The sequence below is a fragment of the Simochromis diagramma genome, unplaced genomic scaffold (genome assembly GCF_900408965.1).
Source record: "Simochromis diagramma unplaced genomic scaffold, fSimDia1.1 OVJJ01000433.1, whole genome shotgun sequence".
Taxonomy (NCBI): domain Eukaryota; kingdom Metazoa; phylum Chordata; class Actinopteri; order Cichliformes; family Cichlidae; genus Simochromis; species Simochromis diagramma.
The window spans coordinates 2,806,528-2,829,207 of record NW_024387031.1 but is presented as its reverse complement, the minus strand read 5'-3'; the positions used below and the strand labels follow the sequence as shown (position 1 = coordinate 2,829,207).

The 22,680-nt window shown below is 45.7% G+C and overlaps 2 protein-coding genes across 5 annotated transcripts in view; one reads left to right on the top strand and one right to left on the bottom strand.

Moving 5' to 3' along the window:
• Positions 1 to 3,127, top strand: part of mtnr1al (melatonin receptor type 1A like) — a 40,531-nt gene extending 37,404 nt beyond the window's left edge. The window contains exon 2 of the mRNA XM_040043194.1: positions 334 to 3,127. Within this exon, the coding sequence (XP_039899128.1) occupies positions 334 to 1,103 (770 nt within the window). The 3' untranslated portion in view covers positions 1,104 to 3,127. The remainder of the gene's footprint in view (positions 1 to 333) is intronic.
• Positions 3,128 to 10,886: 7,759 nt separating this feature from the next.
• slc36a1 (solute carrier family 36 member 1) overlaps positions 10,887 to 22,680 on the bottom strand; it is a 35,719-nt gene continuing 23,925 nt past the window's right edge. For all 4 annotated transcript variants that reach the window (XM_040043184.1, XM_040043185.1, XM_040043183.1 and 1 more), the window contains one exon: positions 10,887 to 12,459. In XM_040043184.1, coding sequence (XP_039899118.1) covers positions 12,185 to 12,459 — 275 coding nt within the window. In that variant the 3' untranslated portion in view covers positions 10,887 to 12,184. The remainder of the gene's footprint in view (positions 12,460 to 22,680) is intronic.

Sequence of the window (22,680 nt, the reverse complement as noted above, 5' to 3'; positions counted from 1 at the left end):
TGCAGTACCCTGTGTTTCAATCTTTGTAGTAAATCTCTTAGTATAGCCCAAACTCAGTCTAAGTACTTCTTACTAATGTAATGCCCAGACCAGACTCAAATGCTTGTGTGAAGACACGTGTGTCTGCCACCGCGTCTGAAAAGTAACACTAAGGTGTGTCCACAAGTGTGATGAAGGGTAAAATATGATGACGAGTCCTACAGGTATCAGCATGTGATGAGTTGGCAGTGAGAATGCGTCAATCTGACTTATCTAGCTGACGACCTGCCTGAAAGATTTTTGGACTAACTCACATTTATACTGACAGCTTGTCATCCTCCTCTTGCTCTACAGGAAACGCCTTTGTTGTGAGCCTGGCCTTCGCTGACTTGGTGGTTGCTATCTATCCCTACCCGCTGGTGCTCACTGCCATTTTCAACGACGGTTGGATCGCCGGCTACATCCACTGTCAGATCAGTGGCTTCCTTATGGGCCTCAGCGTAATTGGCTCCATCTTTAACATCACGGGCATCGCCATCAACCGCTACTGCTACATCTGCCACAGCCTCAAGTATGACAAGCTCTTCTCCAACAGCAACACCATGTGCTACGTCGTGCTCGTCTGGGCGCTCACCATCCTCGCCATCGTCCCCAACTGGTTTGTGGAGTCGCTGCAGTACGACCCGCGGGTTTACTCCTGCACCTTCGCCCAGTCCGTCAGTTCACTGTACACCATCGCCGTGGTGGTGGTGCACTTCATCTTGCCCATTGGCATTGTCAGCTACTGCTACCTGCGTATCTGGATTCTGGTCATCCAGGTGAGGCGGCGGGTCAAGCCAGACTCGAGACCTAAAATCAAGCCACACGACCTCCGCAACTTCCTCACTATGTTTGTGGTGTTCGTGCTCTTCGCTGTTTGCTGGGCGCCGCTGAACCTGATTGGCCTGGCGGTGGCAGTGGACTCCACACTGGGCCGTGCCATCCCAGAGTGGCTGTTCACAGCCAGCTACTTCATGGCGTATTTTAACAGCTGCCTCAATGCCGTCGTCTACGGTGTCCTGAACCATAACTTCAGGAAGGAGTACAAGAGGATCGTCCTCATCATCTTCAAGTTCCACTGCTGAGATGGAATACTTGGAAATGCAGAGATTTTTATCTTTAATGACATGAAAGATAGAAAGAACTTTACCCTGACAGGAAAATAAAACAGGACTGATGAAATGGAAAGAAAGCAAATAAAGGTACAGTGGAAGGAGGACAACAAGAGCACTGAGTGGGAGAGAAAAATAGGAGCGCTTTAATAGCTGCAGGAGGAGAGATGAAGAGCAGACAAAGTGAAATAAATGTTGCCACACTGAGAGTTATCAGTGATGCCTTCAGGGAAACAAGGAGACTAAAAATGCAGAGAGCAAGGGAGAGGCCAGAACTTGGGAAGCACTCCTAACTGGGGAATGTGTTTCATCCTGACTTTCTTGGGTAATGAAGTCGTGACTTAATGTTCAGATGAGAGCATAATTCATTGTGTTTAATTAGCAACATAATTAAGTTAAATGTGGGGTCACTGAGTTGAATAGCATCCTCTGTGAATTAGATTCAAGGCAGAGCTCTGACACTGTGATTTTTTTTTAAAGAGGTCGACGTTGTTCCTGTTCCTACGAAGTACGAAGATAACGACGAAGATGACAAATCGGCTTTGAGGAGAATGAAGATGCATTATATACTTTTAAAATTGAAAATCATTTAAGGTGGGACACATTTTTGAACATTAAGGCTGCGAGAGACTCTGTGTGTGCACAACAACGATTGGGATATTTTACTTGTAATATTACTAATCTATGTAAGAAGGTAGCAAACTCTCACTGAGGACAGAGGGGGACGATTGAGGACTTGTCCAGTGACTTCAGCTTTGGACTAAGAGTCCCAGTCTGAAGCATAAAAGTACTCCATAATATGGGTCTGGTTCCTGCAAGACTGGTCCTAACTAAAACTTGATATTTGTTAAGACCAGCCCAACTTAAACCTAGTCTTAACTAAGGTGTCCATGCGTCTATGACTGCAGAGTGATAGAAATGTTGCAGAGTTCACCTGTTTTTACTAACCAGCTGTTGTGTAATGTAATCCAATAAAAACAGCTGTTCAGTGACTTCATTGTCATTCAGCTCTAATAACGAGCCCCAAAATTTACATGAAGTCTGAAAAGTTGCTGTTCAGGTTAAAAGACAGGAACACTTTTTCAAGTAGCTCATCATAAAACATTAACAGCATCACTTACAAAATCCATCACTTCTAGCAGCCATGGTTTGGGTTTCTGCTTTATGGTTTTCTGCATCACAGAGTTCCCTGCACTCAGCTGGTGGCCGTCATGACATCAATGGAATCACGTGTATGCAAATTTTTAACACTTAGAAGGTGCTCAGGTCACCTGCAAATGGTTTAATCACCAAGTCCTTTTAGAAAGGAGCATTATAAGCAGCTACCTGTGCGTTTTTCTCAAGCCCCGAACCTTGGCTCCACTGCCTTCGACTGCAGCTGGCAGTCCTGGTTCTGCTCAGCTTAGCAGCTCAATTCTCCACCTGCGGCATTTTCTGACTCTACATCTCACAGAGAAGAAGAAAGACTACCATGGACAGCTGCAGTTCAAGGCAGTGAACAACGATACTTTAAAAATGCAAATAAAAAATACTAAAATAAAGTACCCCGTGTATTCGTGGGGTTGTTAGTAACCCATTAAAGTCTTTGTGGGGGAAACACTATGCTGTGCTTTTATACTGATACAGTAATAATTACTCTGACTTCCAGTTCTAGTTGTCGGGCCAAAAGCTGGGAGATGACGCATGGATGACCAACACACACTTAAAGCTCTGAGATCCCAACAAAAAACTCAGTGCAAGGTGGAGTCTGAGAAGTGCCACACCTCACCACATTCACCTGTGTGAGTCGTGCATCCACAGTCTTAGTGTCCAGATTCCTGCAAAAAACACGTGTCAGAAAATGGTGAAACAAACATGTGCAAGAGTGCAAAACATCCCCACACCTGCTGCCAGGGCACTTAGGAGGCTACAAGCTTTTTTGACTTTGTGAGGCCTGAAAGTTAAAAGTGTCATTAATCAAAATCCACTTTTAATTTAAAGCAGCAAAAGGTTCTTTCTCTGTCGTTCTGATGTTAAGTGTAACTTTGCAATGATGCTTTCAGGACTCAAACATTTAGTTTGACCGGACAGTGTGATGTATATAGAGAGGGGCGGGGGGTACAATATGCTCCAGAGAGGCTGACTCTGAGACTGTCTCCCTTCATTGCATCATCACCTTCCTCTTCCTGAGAATGAGCGGCACAGGTGTGCCACAGCCTCTCTGCACTGCCTGCACGGTGCCTCCGTGTGCAACCCTCTGCAAACACAGACGGAGACAAAAGGATGAAAACACAGTGTCTGTGTACCGCTGTGTCCTCCCACATGACCACAGCCAGTCTGAGCTCAGCAACCTGAGACTATCAGTGTTCCCTCACAGTCGCATGAGTGCGTCTGCTGTACACACCAAGTCTGAACACAAGCCAAGCATCAGAGAAACAGGCACGAGTGATTAAATCATGGTAACGGTATTCTGAACACGTCACTGTGCTTCATACTGCTGGGGAGCTGAAGATGAATGTTGCATATGTATTAATAAGCTGTGATAATCTGCCTGTGCTTTGGTCCTATTTTAATAAGCTCACTGTGTGTGTGTGTGTGTGTGTGTGTGTGTGTGTGTGTGTGTGTGTGTGTGTGTGTGTGTGTGTGTGTGTGTGTGTGTGCGTGCGTGCGCGCATGTTTTGGGACCAGTTTATGGGTCCACTGAGGACCCTTCGATTGCACCAGGGACAGCTGTTGGCGGGACAGCGTGTTTGTGTGTGTTTTGTTTGTTTTTTGTGCCAAGATGTTGCCGGTTCAAAGTCAGTCAAGGTCTGAAGTTTAAAGCCAAATGTTCCTGTGTTCACGTCTTGTAAGCGCAGGCAGGTAATTTACAGGTAAAACAAGGACATCTGACAAATAATCTGAACTCACAGGAAATCTTCAATGAGCTGCTGTGAGTCTTCACATCTGTCCAAGAAACAGAGAAAATAAATTGACCAAGAATTAAGTACATTAATTGAAGACCAACAGGAGTTTAGACTAGTTTAACATAACAACGTCTTGTTCTTTTTGACACCACGTAAAAAGAAGCCATCCTCCCCGTCCTCGGTGCAGATCTGGGACCTGTGGGATTGATCATATCTCTGCTGCCTCTGCGTTGCTAGTTTTATTTACTTTATCAACCTCCAAAGATGAATCTAAGATAATAAATAGTAATATGACGGGAAGCAGTTACTCTCAGATGAAGCTGGACTAATCTAACCAGCTTCCACAGACACTTACAGCGAGTCTGAGAGGTGAAGCTAATGTAAAAACCTAAATTCCTTCTAATGACAACCAGCTGGCTGTTGGCAGGACACCCATGGATCGATGCTGGATCGGATTGGGATCTGAGGAATCTGCAGTTACAGACTCCAACACGACTGTGAATAAAAGAAAGAAGCACAGATGACATAAATGAATAAAGTGGAATTCATCAATACTCATGTTTGGAAGATAGCGCAGCTCGATGAGGACAGCGGCAGGTTTAATTGGCCCACTGAGGGTTTAAAGAAGCACAGTTATTGGCTTTCTTTTTTTTTTTACCTGAATTACCTGCAGCTGTGTACATCTAAAGACGTATTTCTTATTTTTTTGTGCTAAAAATCAATGAAGCTTGCTGTTGTTTGTGTGTTTGGATCAGTTTTAAACAAACAGAATGGATGTGAAGGCCGAGCGGCAGCCGGTCGCTCTGAATGACAATGTTCTGGTTTTCCTTTCTCACGCTGTTTTGCACATTGCCGTGGAGAATGTTTCCTCTGAATGTTTGTAATGTCGATGAAACAAAAGAAACCAAGCAACACCTGAAATCCATGTCTTAATAAAAGAACTTTCAGTGTGAGCCGCTGGCCTCCTCGCTTTATTTCACACAGAAACAACACGCTCACAGAGACACTGATCCAGTCTATCGTTATGTTCATGAAGGTTTAACTCTGGTTTCCTCACACGCTGCTGCTCTGTCTGCAGCCACCGCACTCATTTTATTATTTCTTCTTCTCTTATAAAGTCAATCTCTCTCTCCTGCTGGTACACCTGTCCACATTTGTGACTGATTACAAGTTCTGCCTCTTTCAAATGAACACATCATAGCTCAACTGATAACTCATAGCTAAGTTATCGAGTTGATAACAACCTCTGTGATTGATCGATGAGTTGGTGCGAGTAACTGATCGCAGTCTGAACAACCTCAGATCCATCTGCTGGTTCCAAACTTTAATTGCTTTAAAATACCGGTCAATATTTAAAAGCTGATGCCGGTCAAATACATACAGGTTACTGAGCGCTCATCAGCAGTTAAAAAGTTGCTGTTGCTGTGGTGACAGACCAAAAGGAAACACTTCCCTCCACATTTCTTTGTGTGATTTCAGTCGAGCCACACTGACAGCTATCTGTCTCTCTGCACTTCAACACGCGGCCCATCACCACATCACCCTGTGTAATCTCAAGTCTGTTGCTGTGGCAACAGGAAGATCAGAAGGGTGACCTGTCAGTTTGGAGGAGCTGTCGCCGTGAGCAACGCCGGCAATCAGCCATCACCTCCCCGCCAGGAGGACAGGTGAAGGAAAGAAATCAAAGAGAAGATGGAGAGATAAAAGGAAGTGAGATAAGCAGGAGGAAGTAACAGGGTGAGGTGTGAGTGGAAATAAATGCCGGCAGCACAGGTGAGTCGAAAACAGCAGCCACACCTGTAAGATTCAAACCTGAAGCACAGCAAACTGAGAACCTGAAAACACCTGGAGCACAACTGGAGCTGATGCAATGTGAGCGAAACTCGAGTTTCCAACAACAGAGATGACGTGTTTCATCAGACCCCTCTCCCCATCCCTGCTTCAGCCGGCTAACGAAGCTCTCATGTTACCTCATAGAGCATTCAAGTTCTCACGATGCCGTCGGCTGTGATCTTGAATTTTAATGCACTGACCCCCCGATACAGAAAGTGCTCCTCAGCTTCACAAGGTTAGATCATTATTGGACTCAGGAGAGGCGCCTGCTGATGAACAGCGAGACGCTGAGGGATCCTTGCATGTCAGCACACACCCTGAATCAAAACTGACCTCGCTGACGGCCACGTTGCCCAAGTTCAGTTTTACTGGGTTTGAATAAATCAAAAACAGAATGACGGCTGGGTAACGAGGACCTGATCCTCATCAAGGTCTCGTGTATGACCGGTGGCTTGAGCTCACACAGAGAACACGTGACCCTGTAAACAACGCATCCTGTACAGGAAATATTTCTTAGATCTATTTATTACAAACACAGCAGTGATTCCTTCATAATTTATCCATCCAGGCATCTCCTTACACTTAAAACACTTCAGGGTCAAGGTTAGGCTGGAGCCCATGTTAGCTGTCACAGGGCAAGAGGCAGCTATACCTGGACAGGTACCAACCTGTCACAGAGACAGACAGCTATCACACTCACGCCTACAGACAATGAGCATGTTTGTGGACTGTGGGAGGAAGAACTCAGCCAGAGGTGGACGTCAACATGGCATCATTGGGACAGTCACTCAATGTCATCAGACCAGAGTGCTTAATCTGGCTGTCAGTCAGCTGTTCACCTCAGCTGTGGAGCCACTGCCTGTATTTACTCTGTAAAACTCTGTGAAAGGAGTCAAGCACACCAGTATATGAGTCAGAGCTCTGACCGATCACAGTCATACTCAGGTGAGCTGTTGAGGACATGCTGAACTGTCGCTGGTGTGGCTTTTTTGTCCCTGCTAGTTTCTATTAGCAGCTAACAAACAGTAGCTAACAGTGTTAGCTACTGTTAGCTGCTAGTAGCCGGGTTAGCTAACTTTGTTGGACTCTTCATGGATAAACTGTAATGAATGAATTTCTGGGACACCTGAGCCAAACTTAGCCGGCCACCTTGTGTGTTTTTGCTCAGTTGGTGAAGTGGAGCTGTTGAGAATCAGTCAAGTCAATCAGCTCCATTCGCCGCCCCCCGACCTTACACCCAACACAGACATCACATGGGGATACAGGTCGGAGATCGGTAGCATTACAGAAAACCACTGAAATATACACTACAATGGGAAAGTAAAAGAGGAAAAAAAGAGACCTCTACTCATGCTGGGCTCCTGGGAGGACAGCATGTGAACAGGAAACAAAAAAACTCCTCTACACAGAAAGCACATAAATGTCCACAGCACAACATTATGGAGCACGTGACAAGCCACAGGGTTGGGTAGGGGTGAGGAGTAATCCCAAGCAAACACAGCAGCCATCCTGCACTGCGCCACCATTCCAGCGCGGGCCCAGACCCGCCGTGTTCTCGAGGAGGGAACAAGCATCGAAGGCGTTTGGAAAGGGAGGGGGGGATGAGTGAGTGCTTATCAGTGTATGTGTATGTGTGGGTGTGTCCAGAGTTCAGCTGAGACAGTATCCTTCGCCCTGCCAGGCTAAGTAAACAGTCTTCCAGCCAACCCAGGTGGCCTTGCATGGAATGGGAAGAACAGTCTAAACACAGTCGTTATCAGGGTGTTGTTGTTCAGCTCCAGCCTTGAGCCCGCAGCTGGCGCCGAAGGGATAGCCGCATTATGATGGTGGTTTTCTTTAGTGCGAACAACTCATGAGAATTTCAAACCTGTTCTTAACAGTCCAACACTGGACTCTCAATCTCCCGTTGGAGAGCCGCGAGCTTCTCCATGATGTTATCAAACTTACGCTCCGTGGTCTTGTCATTCTTGTGCTCAAAGAGCAGATTCGGAGAACTCACGACCACAGTGAACTTCTCCAAGATGTGATCCAATTTGCGCTCAGAGGTCTTATTCTGAGTATTCACGGCAGCTGTAAGCTTCTCCAAGATCTTATCCATGCTGCACTCAATGAGCCCATTCTGAGAAGTCACGCCTCGTGCCATTGTTTCAATCCCAGCGGGCAGCCTTGTGGGGGTTTGAACAGCAGGCACACGATTCTCCATTTCTGCCACCCGTCCATCGTGTATCCGGCAGGGAAAGTGCCACCCGGACACTCAGGCTCACCCGAGCCAAGACTTCTTGTTAAGAAAAGGGTGTCAATAACATTCAGGGACCAGTTGATCAAATCCATAATTCTCTTTTAGGTTTTAGAGAACAGACTGTGAGAGAGTGTTCCAGGGAAAAGTAATACAAAAAACACGAGACTAGACAAGGACATAAGAGGCTAAGCAGGGAAGATAAGGGAGAGGAGGAGAGGCGAAAAGTGTGACCGCCTTCGCCAAGAGCCAAACGAGAAAAAAAACAACAAAAAAAAACCCCAAGCATTCACACCAGGAGAGTCCGGTCAGGTTTAGGAAACCAGTTATGCCCCAGGATGAAGGAAAGATGTGATAATATCTTTCATTTGAGAGATCACATAATATCTGAAAAGGGGGATGAGCCCTTGTCAGATATTAAAACACAAGCATGATCGTTCACATCTTGAGTCTGAAGCTGCAGACATGACTTTAAATGTCCATCCAGGGCAAATGGCCGCTTGCAGTTGTTCTCCTCCACCTTTGGTGTTTCAAGTATGTGGCTGATCTGTGAAACACCATTAGTGCAAAGGCAGAAGTCCTCACTGACCATCATATTTAAATATGGTGGGGAAACATAGCAGCTTTATGAGTATGTATTAATAAAGATATAATTACACAGTAATAAATGTATATGTACAATATCTTGTTTTTATTTTGAATAATAAACTGTACTTTAAATTGTTTGTCCCCGGTTCTCTAGATGAATCTATGAAAAATACCAAAGCCAACATGATTTGACATGAATAGTATTTTTGCCCAACAAGGTGATTACCAAACGGCTGTTGGCTGAAACTTTGGCACATCTCAGCATGGTGCAATGTGTCCTTAAAAATCTTACAAAACTGGACCAAAGTGTGAGGTCTAAAAACTATCTACACAGAACAGTATCTGAAAGTGAGGGGAAAGAAGACAGACATCTCTACTTCGTGTTAATAACACATGTTGACACAGAGTGGTGGCTCAGACTGCCATCTTACCTGTGATCATTCAAACACTCTGGTTAAACAAGCATATCTTTAGTCTCCAGAGTGTTGAAGAAAAGCTGTGAGTTTTACCAACACTGCATGTTAGTGTCTGCGTGCCACTTAGGCGAGGTTCAGCTTTAAGCTTTACTGCTGCACACAAACACAAGACAAGTTCTGCAAATCGAAGTGAAGCAGTGGGAGGTGAAAGTTGCTGTGTCAGCAGTTGTGGCTTTTAATTACCAGCTGTTTGCAAAAGGAAATAAGGAACGTGGTCCCTTTGGGCTGAAATGGTGGCAGAAAGTCACCTAATTGTCTTTTTTCATTCAGTCCGGCTGCTAATTGGCTCCATTGTGGCTCCTTTTCAGGATTAATAGAAATCTCCTAACCAGTAAGAACCTTAGAGCCAGACATGTCCAGTTTCTGCTCCATAGAGTGAAGTCTGGTGACAGTGGTTAGCATAGAAATGTTAGTATTTCTATTACATAGTATTTTTATGGATGGTTGCAGTCATTCAGGCACTAATTACTAGAGAAAGTCCTGAAACTTATAAAGTGAGTATTACATTTCCTATATGGGGTTCATGCCTTTAACCAGAGCGCTGATGAGGTGAAACGTATTCCACCGAAGCTGCGGCTCAGCCCTCGGACGGCCCCAAGAGGAAAACGTGTTTCCAATGATGACATGGTGTATATGAAAAAGGCATTTTCTTCAGGGATTTTAGTAATTAGAGACTTTTCTGTTTGGCCTTTTGTCCAGGTGTAAACCATGTTTTAGGTCACTGAAAAGGAAGTTTTTATCTTTTTATCTTGCAGCGTCAAATTGATGTCATGAATATCTGAGCTGAGGCTTGCTGTCGCCATGTTGGTGTGACGAGCAGAGGGTAATTCAAACAGATTACACCAGTTCACATGTGATTAACGACTTATTGGCCAATGAAGATACTCCGATAATTCCTAAAATAAAAATGCCTTTTTAAATTTTTATACAACAAGTAGCACAAAAACAAGAACATCGACAGATAGTCTGATTAGCCTTACTTAAAATAATGGATCAGAACCCCCTTTAAGCACAGTCATGTCCATCCATGGTAGCTTTGATGGCAGGAAACATGCCCAACAGAAACCAGTGCCGTGGACTCATTGGAGGAACGCGCTCAGGTTCATGACCATGAACAGTCTACACGCTGAGCTAAATGCAGCGTGAAGCAGCTCATGCTAAATATCCCAGTCCAGTTAATTTAATTCCATCTCTGGCCAAGCTTCACAGGGAAAACGAGCACCAGCGGACCCTCCCCTCTCCTTTGTGTCAATTAGGCAGTGGAAGGATTACTTTGACTGCTTCTGTGGCGCATGTTGAAAAGCATTTGCACCTCGGGGAGTGGAGCACATGAACCAGGCAGAAACGCTCACACAGGCAGCTCCAAGGTTTCCATCTGGCCTCAACTTCAATTCTGCAGAGTGGATAGGCAGCAGAGGCTGATAATCTGCCCTTTTTGGACAACTACAGTTACAGCTAACTCCAAACACACTCATGCATTGGTAATATTTAGGGGCTGATGTTCAGTCATACAGACTGCTCTGATGCTCTTACTCTGGGGTCATCAACAGAGTTTTAATCATGTGTGCTACGAACAACTTCGTTTTCTACCTCATTTGTCAGGATGTGATGCCAAACGTCCAGTAACAAATCCCTCTAAAAATTTCCGAACCCAGTTCCGGATCGGCTCCAAGAGTTGGCGAGTTTTCAGATCCTTATGAGTCATCCTGCTAACACGAAGAGACTGAAACGCACGAACTTGGACTTTCAACATCTTTATTCTGAGAAAGTAAAGAGTAAAGAGTAAAGAAATGAGAGTGATTTAGCAAATGAAGGTCTCACACATATGAAGGCCGTCAGCTGGATGAAGTTTGGAATATTTTACATTTCTTGTTGTTTTCATGCTGAAATGCACTCATTTGATCAGCTGCAACCTGACACTTACGACAAAAAAGGAAAATTATAGTTTAGATGAGTATTTACATGTGCAAACATTTATGATGGATGGATATATATACACACACAGAACAACTTCCAGCCCTGCATGAGGTGATTTCACAGGTGAAGGGAAACCAGAAGTCTGTTATCTAATGCCACACGGACAAAGACACACGGCAGCACAGACACTTCACTGTGAGGCGTCGACAACACCTACAAGCCCGCAGTTAAAACTTGCTATATTAGATACATGCAGCTAAAACCTGATGGCGTTTGTTTGTAGCGACCTATCATCGGGCACTAATGCAGCTGTAATATTCACAAGAACATCTGGCACATTTTTAGGGGGTTTTAATCCCTGCACACCTGCCACACTCCTCCCAGAGGATCCCGAGACCCTCACAGGCTCTGCCTCTTGCACCTGTGACCTTGTTCTGTTTGTCACCGCTCACATTTTGACCCAAAGCTGAGAGCAAGAGAGCAGCTGTACTGTTTAACAGCTGCTGTGTCATCCTGGTGAGTCTGCTGTGATGAGATACGAACGATCTCCTGGCACTTCGAGGTGTTCCCATCAGAACCGCTATGACCCTCGACCCAAGCAACAGCGGATTTTTAATTTTTTAAAGCGATTTTAAAACTATAGTCAAAGTGAATAAGGCAGAAATCAAAGTGCTAAACAAACATGTTTACTTCTAAACTGGGGGCTGCGTGAAGCGAAGGTGTTTTACAAGGCTCCAAATTGGATGTTAAAAACTGAGGTAGTTTGATTTTTTGACTAAAACACCACAAACAATAATCAGTCAAAAGAATAAATTACCTCTAACCCCCGTACCATCTCCTACCTTCTCCATCATCATTAATCTGTTAGATTGCACTAAAAGGATGGACTTGATAAAACGTGACTGTCAGGTACAAACAGAACATGACACAGCAGTGAAACATCGAGCACCACAGGTTCTCCATGGTCCTTAATCGTAGACATGTCACAGATTTATCCTGAAACAGCTGTGATGTCCAACAGCAGCAGATAAAATGAGATAAAAGTTCAAATGTGCACTAAAATGGTTTCAAATGGCCCGAGTAGGCCTCCATCCACCCGCCGGGAGTCACGCCACTTCATCACTGAACCAAGAAGGTGGATGGCGTCTCGTCGCGCTTGTGTCCGTTGCGGGCAACGATCTCCACGATGGCAATGTAGGTCCCCGCGACGAAGCCGATCAGCCCCACCAGGCTGATGACGAGGTTCTTGACTTTCACCGGCAGCGACAGGCCCTCGCCGTAGAAAACAATGAGCTGCAGCAGGGGTGGGAAGATGAGCGCCAGGAAGCTGCTGCTGACCGAGCCCACCAACGAGATGACGAGGTCCAGCTCTGGGATCAGGATGGCGAGGGCACCTGGGATACGAGAGGAGGAAAGAAGGACACAGTGAACAATAGGGCTGCACGATTTTGCATAAAATGAGAATCACGATTTTTTTGCTTAGAATTGAGATCACGATTCTCTCACGATTTTCTTTTCCAATATAAATATTTCTTGCACTTATTAACTGCACATCAACTTCGTAACAGTTGAGACAGAACATAAAAACAATAAATGTCTCACATTTTATCGTTGCCACAAAACGTTGTACTGCTTGTAATTCCGTCTCCACCGTTGCTCGACACTGCGTGTATAGAGCAGGTAGTGCAACATTTTTAAAATAGTTGCGGGACGGCACTGTGTAGCGTTTGTCTAGGATGTTGATCATTCTCCTAAATCCCTCGTTTTGCACAGTGTTGATGGGAGCCATATCTTTGGTCAGGTGATAAGTGATGGCCTCCGTAATTTCTTTGTGCCTGCGGGAGGTAGACTGGTATGGGGAAGCGCTGTATAACGTTCCCGTTATTAATGTTTGGGTGGTTGACGGGGACGGATTTTCTCCTGTCACTTTCTTGGCCTTTACAGCTTCGTCATATTGCACTTTATGGTGACGTTTGAGGTGGTTATACAGATTCGTAGTGTTACCTTGCGGTGCTACTACTATGGCAAAACACAGCTTGCAAATGATATTTTTTTGACTCTCATCGCCTTCTCTGAAGGCAAAAAAAAAAAAAAAAAAAAAAAAAAAAAAAACCTTCCACACGGAGGAATGAGAACCTTTTCTTGGAAGTAATTTTACAGTGGGGTTGTCATTCTCACCGCCATCAGGAAACGTTTCCTCTGCGCTCATTGTGTTTTCTCCCCTCTGGCAGTTTCACGTGCTCTCCGTTGTTTTTTTCCCTGCCAGATGGCTTCTGTATCACGTGGTATAAGGCTCCGCCCTTGTCATTTGTTGAGCAGGAAGCGTGAGCGCTTGTTTTCATGCAGATTATGTCCCGGATCAAAATGCGGTACAATCGTCATTATTTTTTTTTGTTTTGTTTTTTTTAAATCGTTGTCATTTGGAAATGAGATCGCACATAAGTATGAATCGAGATCACGATTTTCTAACGATTAATCGTGCAACCCTAGTGAACAACACCATCTTTAAAGTGGAACGTGACCTCAAACATTTCTAATGAGCTCAGTGCTTCTACAGGAAACAATCCACGGTTCTCTAAAAGGTAATTTTCCTCTGGGCGCACACCAAACCCTCTGTGGGATTTCCAAAACACTTTTATTCATGAACGACTGTGAGGCCAAAGGTCAGACTGCGCAGTGATGATGTCACACAGGAGATGTTCCTAACACACCTGGACCAGCAAACATGTCAGACAAAGGAGGATTATTCTCAACTGTGAATCATGCAAAGCTTATCTAACAGACTGGTTATTACCACAGAGCTGGAAATGAGAAGAGAAGGTGTGTTTAATGAGCAGTTTCAAACCTGCTGGGTCATGGTGTGGCCGCTCAGGTGAACATTTGTCATACCTGGTGAGCGTTGGATCTCAGTGAACGCTTGACTGCCAGACCTTTTGTTTTCGATGATTAAAGACGAGTGTCCTCATCTTTCCTGATAGCGAGTCTGTTGCCCATTAATTTTTAAATCATGGGCAACGTAAAGTTGGCGCTGAAAAAGGAGAAGTGACAGCTGAGAGATGAAGTGAGGTCGGAGAGCAGCAATAGCCAGAGGGGAAGACAGCAAACCGAGGAGGCGGCGGCGGGAGAGCCTCCCACCATGTGGAGTTTGTTCTCACGTGTTGGTGGAAGCGCCGACCGTGACACTGAAGTCACCGGGGACCTGAAGTGCCTTCACCTGTTGCCGTGGAGATGGGCATAAAGGGCGATGGCCGACCGCGCTCGTACAAAACAAGCGGCCCGCTGACAAGACGTCAAAGCATTTGCCTGAAAATGTTTGCACATGAGCAGGTTCAAGTCACGCTCCTCTCTGTGGCGAGCGCACAGGGACAAATCAGCTGATAAAAGATTTTCTCAACCAGAATCGATCGTGCGCAGATCTGTCAGATTAACTTCTGGGGCAATGGCAAAGTCGAGCTTTCACACAACAAGAGCGGAAACCCGTCACCTCTGGGGAACGGCTCCTGAAGCCTGCTCTTCAAACTCCATTTGAAGCTTTGCAGTTTACCGAGTCATCAAATGAGGCAGGAGCTGTGAGGCGAGTGAGGCTTATTAGAGAACATGCTGAGCCTCTCCGGGGAGGAGGCGTGGTCCCTGGAGAGGAGGCGTGGATCTTCAAAGTGCTGGAGAGAACACTCCGAGCACGCTAATTTGGTCGTAGCACTTTTAGGGGTTCAGAGACAAAACAAATTTTTTTCTGCCTGGGTTTAAAAAGAGAGAGAGCATGCTACACACTGAAAGATGAAGACTAGGAAGGCTGGGCATCACATCATTGTATACGGATTGTCCATTGTTTAAATGTCCCGGGCAGTCAAAAAGGAGGTAGTGCTGTTGAGAAATGCTAGGAGCTAACTGGGAGCTAACCGTGTCATTCAAAAACATTAACTGTTGCAGTGTTGGCAAAGAGAGGAAGTGACGTAAGATTTGCGCATGCGTGGTACCGATCGGAGTCTACGAATTTGGACAGCCTTTGGCTGTATCCCAATTCAGGGTCTGCAGCCTTAAAGGCCGCATTTTAAGGCCGATTACATCACAGCGACGCGACGAAGGCTGTCCCAATTCAAAGGCTGCTCGAAATGCGGCCCTCAAATGCGTCCTTCATTTCCCTGAATTTTAAGGATGTGGCGGTGTAGACTTCATGGCCCAACATATCCCAGAATGCATAGCAGCGCGGTGGGTGTGGATAATTTTGCCGAAAAAAAAACGGCGGATGAGGGGCGCCCGAAGAGTAAACTTTAAGTACTGAATATTATGTCACTTATTTATGTGCAAATGTTTAATAACGAAGAACATTAAACATTACTGTTGGTCAAAGTTATGTGACATTAGTGACATTTGTACTAACTTGGTTTTAAAGCCTTTACTTTAAAACAGCGCTCCCCAACCTTTTTTGCGCCACGGACCGGTTTATGCCCGACAATATTTTCATAGACCGGCCTTTAAGGTGTCGTGGATAAATACAACAAAATAAAACTAGTACCGGTACCGAAAAAAAGAATATTTATTCATAACACAGGTGAAAAGACCAAGGAAAACCGAGTAAATGATAAAAACGATAACAAAATAACGCTGAAAACCGATAAAAACCCTGAAAACTATACATTTCACACCTGAGCCTCAACTCTCGCGGCCCGGTACCAAACGACTCACGGACCGGTACCGGTCCGAGGCCCGGGGGTTGGGGACCGCTGCTTTAAAATATACGCCGTTCAATAGCTGAGCTTAATCTTACAGAGAATGATCAAAGCTCATGTAGAAACAAACAAACAAATGAACAAAAGATTTTCTCCTTCATTTCTGTCAAACAAAGCTGTATAAAACATTTCCAGCTGTTAGCATCATGGTTGCTAGGCAACCTGGGCAGCGCAACGAAGGCTAGACCATCCCATTTCACAAGCCTCGCACTTCCGGCCTTAGCGGTCTTTAAGTACGCGGCCCTTGTGGACCGTTAAGGCTGCGTACTTTAAGGCTGCAGACCCTGAATTGGGATACAGCCTTTGTTGCGTCGCTGTGACGAAATCGGCCTACAAATGCGGCCTCAGGAGGATGCAGCCCATGAATTTGGACACCCCTTATAGCTTACATTTATTCTGTAAATAAACAGGAAGGTGACATAAGGTTTACAGAGTCAAAGTTCAAAGACGAATCAAATACTACATGATGTTTATGAACACTGTGCAGGAAGGAAGCAATCACCTGACTGATTCTTACATAGTACATCAGGAGGAGCGACAATCATGGGCTCAGTTTACAGAGTTTAAAACAAGGAAATTATTAATCATCAATCCAAAACAAACATTCAACCAGAGTGGGCAGCCTACCCGTCTGCTGAGGCTTAAAAACATGCACAGCACAGTGTCATGGCATAGACATTAAAAGAAATTCCAGAAAAAGAAAAACAATACAACTGGACCCAGCACTGAACCCTGCAGGAACCCTCCACAGGTGAGAAAAGCAGTGTCAGAGAACCGACTCACAGAGAACATCCTTCCACATAAAACCAAAAACAGAGCAGAGTCACAGATACCAACTAAAATTTTCATTTTAAATGACTCAATAACAACAACAGCCGAGAGAGCATGACAAGGTCTCTCCCTTCTGTGCTGACCTCGTCATGTCTTTAACCACACCCCCTCAGGTGTAGAGGTAGGGCTGCAGAGCGTACAGCATCAGTGCATCTCAGTGCCATTACCCTCTGTTCAGACGGCGTCAGTTTGGAATATGTGTATAACTTTCTATTTAAACCCACCAGCATCAACAGACACTGGGAAGGCCAGGCTGGTTTCACAGCCAGAAGAAAAATGGGGGTGTGGTGGCTTTTAGCCCGTCAGCGGGAGCCTGTGAACTGAGCCAAAAGCTTTTAAATGAGAGATGGACCCCCTACCTTCAGCTGCGTCCAGCAGTGGTGATGCTCCGAGGTGGGATCAGACTTTTGGGGAGGGCTTTGGTCTACTTTCTCCACAGGGAGTCAGAGGGTAACGGCGCCACTGGCAAACACTTCCCAGAGAGGAAAGCAAGCCCGTGGTGGCGGCAGGCAGGCGGGCTCTCTGATTGTCTGTCGCTCGGTGGACCGCATCTCATTAAAGATGTCGGGGGGGCACAGTGTGCTCAGTAACTCCTGGGCCGTTTCACTGGGAATAACCGAAGTCTGCATAAGTTAAAGTTGGCTTTTTTGGCAGAAGACTAAACTCCACAGAGAAAATGGCTCAAACTGTGAAAGCAGTCATTGGCTTAAAGAAGTCTGTGCTGCGTTATCAACGAGCCAGAGCCAAAAAGCTCTCCGCCCATGAGCGCCACTCCAGACACACATGCTCAGATTGATTTGGCCTCTGGGAGGGAAAACACAGGTTATACTGCATTGTATACATTGCTCTGGTCTGGCATTTATCCCAGCTGTCTACTGTTTATATTTGATTCCTGCACAGTTGGTGTGGAGCACCCATAATTTCATTGTAAATGCACAATGACAATAAAGGGCTATTCTACTCTACTTTATTTTGCATCAGTGGGTACTTTAGCAACACTCTTACTGGATCTCATTCTGAGAGGAGAGAAAAAGAGTTATATACAGTGGGGCAAAAAAGTATTTAGTCAGCCACCGATTGTGCAAGTTCCCCCACTTAAAATGATGACAGAGGTCAGTAATTTGCACCAGAGGTACACTTCAACTGTGAGAGACAGAATGTGAAAAAAAAAAAAAAAAAAAAAAAAAAAAAAAAATCCATGAATCCACATGGTAGGATTTGTAAAGAATTTATTCGTAAATCAGGGTGGAAAATAAGTATTTGGTCAATAACAAAAATACAACTCAATACTTTGTAACATAACCTTTGTTGGCAATAACAGAGGTCAAACGTTTACTATAGGTCTTTACCAGGTTTGCACACACAGTAGCTGGTATTTTGGCCCATTCCTCCATGCAGATCTTCTCGAGAGCAGTGATGTTTTGGGGCTGCTGCCGAGCAACACGGACTTTCAACTCCCGCCACAGATTTTCTATGGGGTTGAGGTCTGGAGACTGGCTAGGCCACTCCAGGACTTTCAAATGCTTCTTACGGAGCCACTCCTTTGTTGCCCGGGCGGTGTGTTTTGGATCATTGTCATGTTGGAAGACCCAGCCTCGTTTCATCTTCAAAGTTCTCACTGATGGAAGGAGGTCTTGGCTCAAAATCTCACGATACATGGCCCCATTCATTCTGTCCTTAACACGGATCAGTCGTCCTGTCCCCTTGGCAGAAAAACAGCCCCATAGCATGATGTTTCCACCCCCATGCTTCACAGTAGGTATGGTGTTCTTGGGATGCAACTCCGTATTCTTCTTCCTCCAAACACGACGAGTTGAGTTTATACCAAAAAGTTCTACTTTGGTTTCATCTGACCACATGACATTCTCCCAATCCTCTGCTGTATCATCCATGTGCTCTCTGGCAAACTTCAGACGGGCCTGGACATGCACTGGCTTCAGCAGCGGAACACGTCTGGCACTGCGGGATTTGATTCCCTGCCGTTGTAGTGTGTTACTGATGGTGACCTTTATTACTTTGGTCCCAGCTCTCTGCAGGTCATTCACCAGGTCCCCCCGTGTGGTTCTGGGATCTTTGCTCACCGTTCTCATGATCATTTTGACCCCACGGGATGAGATCTTGCGTGGAGCCCCAGATCGAGGGAGATTATCAGTGGTCTTGTATGTCTTCCATTTTCTGATGATTGCTCCCACAGTTGATTTTTTCACACCAAGCTGCTTGCCTATTGTAGATTCACTCTTCCCAGTCTGGTGCAGGTCTACAATACTTTTCCTGGTGTCCTTCGAAAGCTCTTTGGTCTTGGCCATGGCGGAGTTTGGAGTCTGACTGTTTGAGGCTGTGGACAGGTGTCTTTTATACAGATGATGAGTTCAAACAGGTGCCATTCATACAGGTAACGAGTGGGGGACAGAAAAGCTTCTTACAGAAGACGTTACAGGTCTGTGAGAGCCAGAGATTTTCCATGTTTGAGGTGACCAAATACTTATTTTCCACCCTGATTTACGAATAAATTCTTTACAAATCCTACCATGTGAATTCATGGATTTTTTTTTTCACATTCTGTCTCTCACAGTTGAAGTGTACCTCTGGTGCAAATTACTGACCTCTGTCATCATTTTAAGTGGGGGAACTTGCACAATCGGTGGCTGACTAAATACTTTTTTGCCCCACTGTATATTCTGCACGCTAACTTCCTGCAGCAGCTGCACAGTTTGCCTGCTTTGGGTTGAAAACCTTATTTTGGGCTTCTTCCGGAGCAGAGGCCGGCCTTAGTGTGACACCTGGCCCGTGACTGAGCCTCGCTCCTCCTCTTCCTGATTTTCCCAGATGATAACTCTGCCCTGTTTATCCATATTCCATTATCTGCCATTTGAATCCTGGAAAGTCAGGCTGTACATCCCGTTGCTGTTACTTCACCTTTGCCTGTCTCCTTGAAATGACCTTTAGTATCACACGCTGGAAGATGCTCCACAGACGACGGGTTTTCCAACTTTAATATGGGAAAGCTGGCTGCGTGCCTCGAATATGAAAAGGATTGCTTCAGTTCTGCTCGTGGACAACGTCAGAGGAGCTTCTGTACTCCAAAGGAGATGGGTGTCACCAGTGTCACTGCTGTCAGCAAGAACAGGAGGCTACGGCTCACACAGACTCTCAAACCAGGACAACAGAAGCTGGAGAATCGTTTCCTGGTCTGACGAGTTTAAAGCATGGATCCATCCTGTCTGTGTCCGTGTTCAGGCTGCTGCTGGTGTGACTCTCAGTACCAGCTGAGCATCATTTAAACTCCACAGCCTGCCTGAGTGCTGCCGCTTCTTCAGTGTTTTTAGCAGGATAACAAAGCTCCATGTCTCAAAGCTCAGACTGGTTTCTATAACATGACCATGAGTTCACTGCACCCAGACGGCCTCACAGTCACAGATCTCAGCTGTGTAATGATGTCACAATGACGTCATAAAAACCCGGACCAAAATCCTTGAGGCTGAGCTCAGACACCCTTCAGAGGAAGCTCACTTCAGCCCTGTTATATCTTTCTGATGAGCATGTGTTGCAAAAGTAAATGATGATTAAAACTTGAAATATTTACACCTGTTACAGTCACAAAGACACATTTGCAAACTCTCTTTGATGCTTTTTCACAGGAAGAGGCAGCGTACCTTAATTTTTTAGGACATGCCCGAAGCCCATCTGAGTAATTGCGACTCCAGTGAGGAATAAAAAGAGTTTTCACTTCAAGAAACATAAGTCTGCTTGAGGAGGGACTCCATCCAGGTCAGAGATGAGCAAAAGTCTAAACATCTCCTTGCGATTCAATTACAAACTTTTGTCGGAGGGGGTGGATGTGTCCTCGGTAAACTGCTCTTTTAGATTGTACAGGAAATGGTTAGAATTTCCTCAGAAAATAAATGGATTATTTGAGCCTCTGGGAGTCACTGTGAGAGCAATCAAACTGGTCGGCCAGGTGGAGAAAGGATGCACAACCTCACAGTTACTGGTTCAATTTACCGTGGCTCATGGTCGTTTGAAATTACAAAGGTAGAAGGTAACAGAAGCCGTCACTGCAGCTCCTCCTCCCCGTGGGCGAGTGGGGACTCATTTAATCTTCGGGGGGGGGGGGGGGGCTCTCGGAGCTGCAGGGGCTGTAATCAATTTGGACTGACATGATTATTTCTTTTTATTCAACCAGGAAAGCTTCTTTGAGCCACGACTGAGTTACAGACGGAGAAAGCACGATGTGATAAATGAAGTAAAAGTTGTCCGTCTCTCTGCCGCCATGCTACATCACTGCCACTTTTACAATTACTTCCTGTTAATGAGAAGCTTTACAGTGTCTGCATCACAGAGAACTGCAGGAGTCACAGAGAGAGCCCTCTCCGTTTAGAAATCACTGAGATTCAGACAAGCACCGGCAGCGAGACAACGTGCTCTCGAGGTAAACAACACCTTCCCCGTGCTCTCCGTCCTCAGGTAGACCATCGCCACGTGAATGTCCGTGACCCTGTCGGACGTTTTAGGAGCACTTTGTCTCCCTCGTGGCTCAGACTCCACATGAAGGCAGCGCGACAGCTCTTCCTGCGTCTGACACTCAGGGCTCCCTGAAGTCATCACAAACACTTGTTTACTTCTTTAAATGCAATAATCTCACTGCAAACACTCACTGCCTAATTTATCCTGCCATGATGCTCTCAATATTTTCCATTCTGCTCCTTTTTCTACTGACTTAATGCCGGCAATTGCACCCACACCCGTGATTAAAGTATCGCTGCAACTACAGGAAACGCCAGAAGAAGAAAAGCCCAAACGAGCGTGACGCTGGAAGCTGCACGCACATGCTCCTCTTTGTGTTTCTCTCTCGTCTTTCTCTCAAACAGCTGCTGACGACTTCAGTTATCGGCGTCTGTGACAGTGAACAGGTGAAGAAGAAACGTCCAGCGGTGTGTGCGGTGCTCTGTGCAGCTTTGATGAAGAGCTCGGCCCGATTAAAACAGACTTGTTGGAAACACACACCTGAGTGTTTGCTCTAAGCGCAGAGTTGGCCTCGAGCAGCCGCTGGATTTCCTGCCAGAGCAGTTTAATAAGCATCAACCCGGCTGGTTACAGCGAGTGCACGGAGGCGTTCGCCCGCAGCTGCAAACACGACAGTTGTGGGAAACCACTGCTCTGTGGCGTGCAGCCGTGAGGGAGGGGATGATGGATGTGGCTCCATGTGTCCATGCTCCATAACACAGAAACTCTGATTTTAAACTTAACAATCCAGATGTGACACAATTGCAGACCTTCAGCAACAGTGCAGTTTATACACAGTGTCCTACAATCTGATCACAGACACTGAGGACCCTCCTGATTCACCCGTCTTTCAACAGTCGAGTTCTTCAGCTCAGTCCTTTTCTCCATTAACTCGTCACCTTCTCGAGGTGCTAGCCTCAGGGCGGGACTGAAACTTCAGCTTCAGACATGGAAAAGTCGTGAATTTTTTTTTTTTTAGCTCGTGTCTCATCCCGCAGCGTACAGCTGAAAACAAGCATGACAAACAGGAAAGAAATTCTCTCACTCTCTCTCTCACACACACACACACACACACACACCCCTCCGTTAACTGTTTTGAGTGAGAGGGCGCCTGACACAGACGCAGAGAGCTGGGGAACCTGCCAAAGCTACCTGTAATCACACTGAAGTGGACTTCCTGTTCACTTGGCTAATCAAAGTGGCCTTTCATGTTCCTTTTTCGTGCAGCACCGGGGTTCTCTCCCAGGCCCACCATGATTGGCTTTGACACACAGCAGGGGAAAAATCATGGTGTCTAACTCATTTAGATTCACCACAACAAACAGCAAAAATGCCACATTTTGCTCGTATTTCCTGACTGTAGCTCAGGTGGTAGAGCAGGTCAGCTATTAACCGGAAGGTTGGTGGTTCGATCCCAGGCTCCAAGGCCCAAATATCCTTGGGCAAGATACTAACCCCATGTTGCTCTCCGATGCACCCATTGGAGTGAGAATGTGTATAATGTTAGACAGTAAGCACTTCACAGTTTAGAAAAAGTGCTTGTGTGAATGG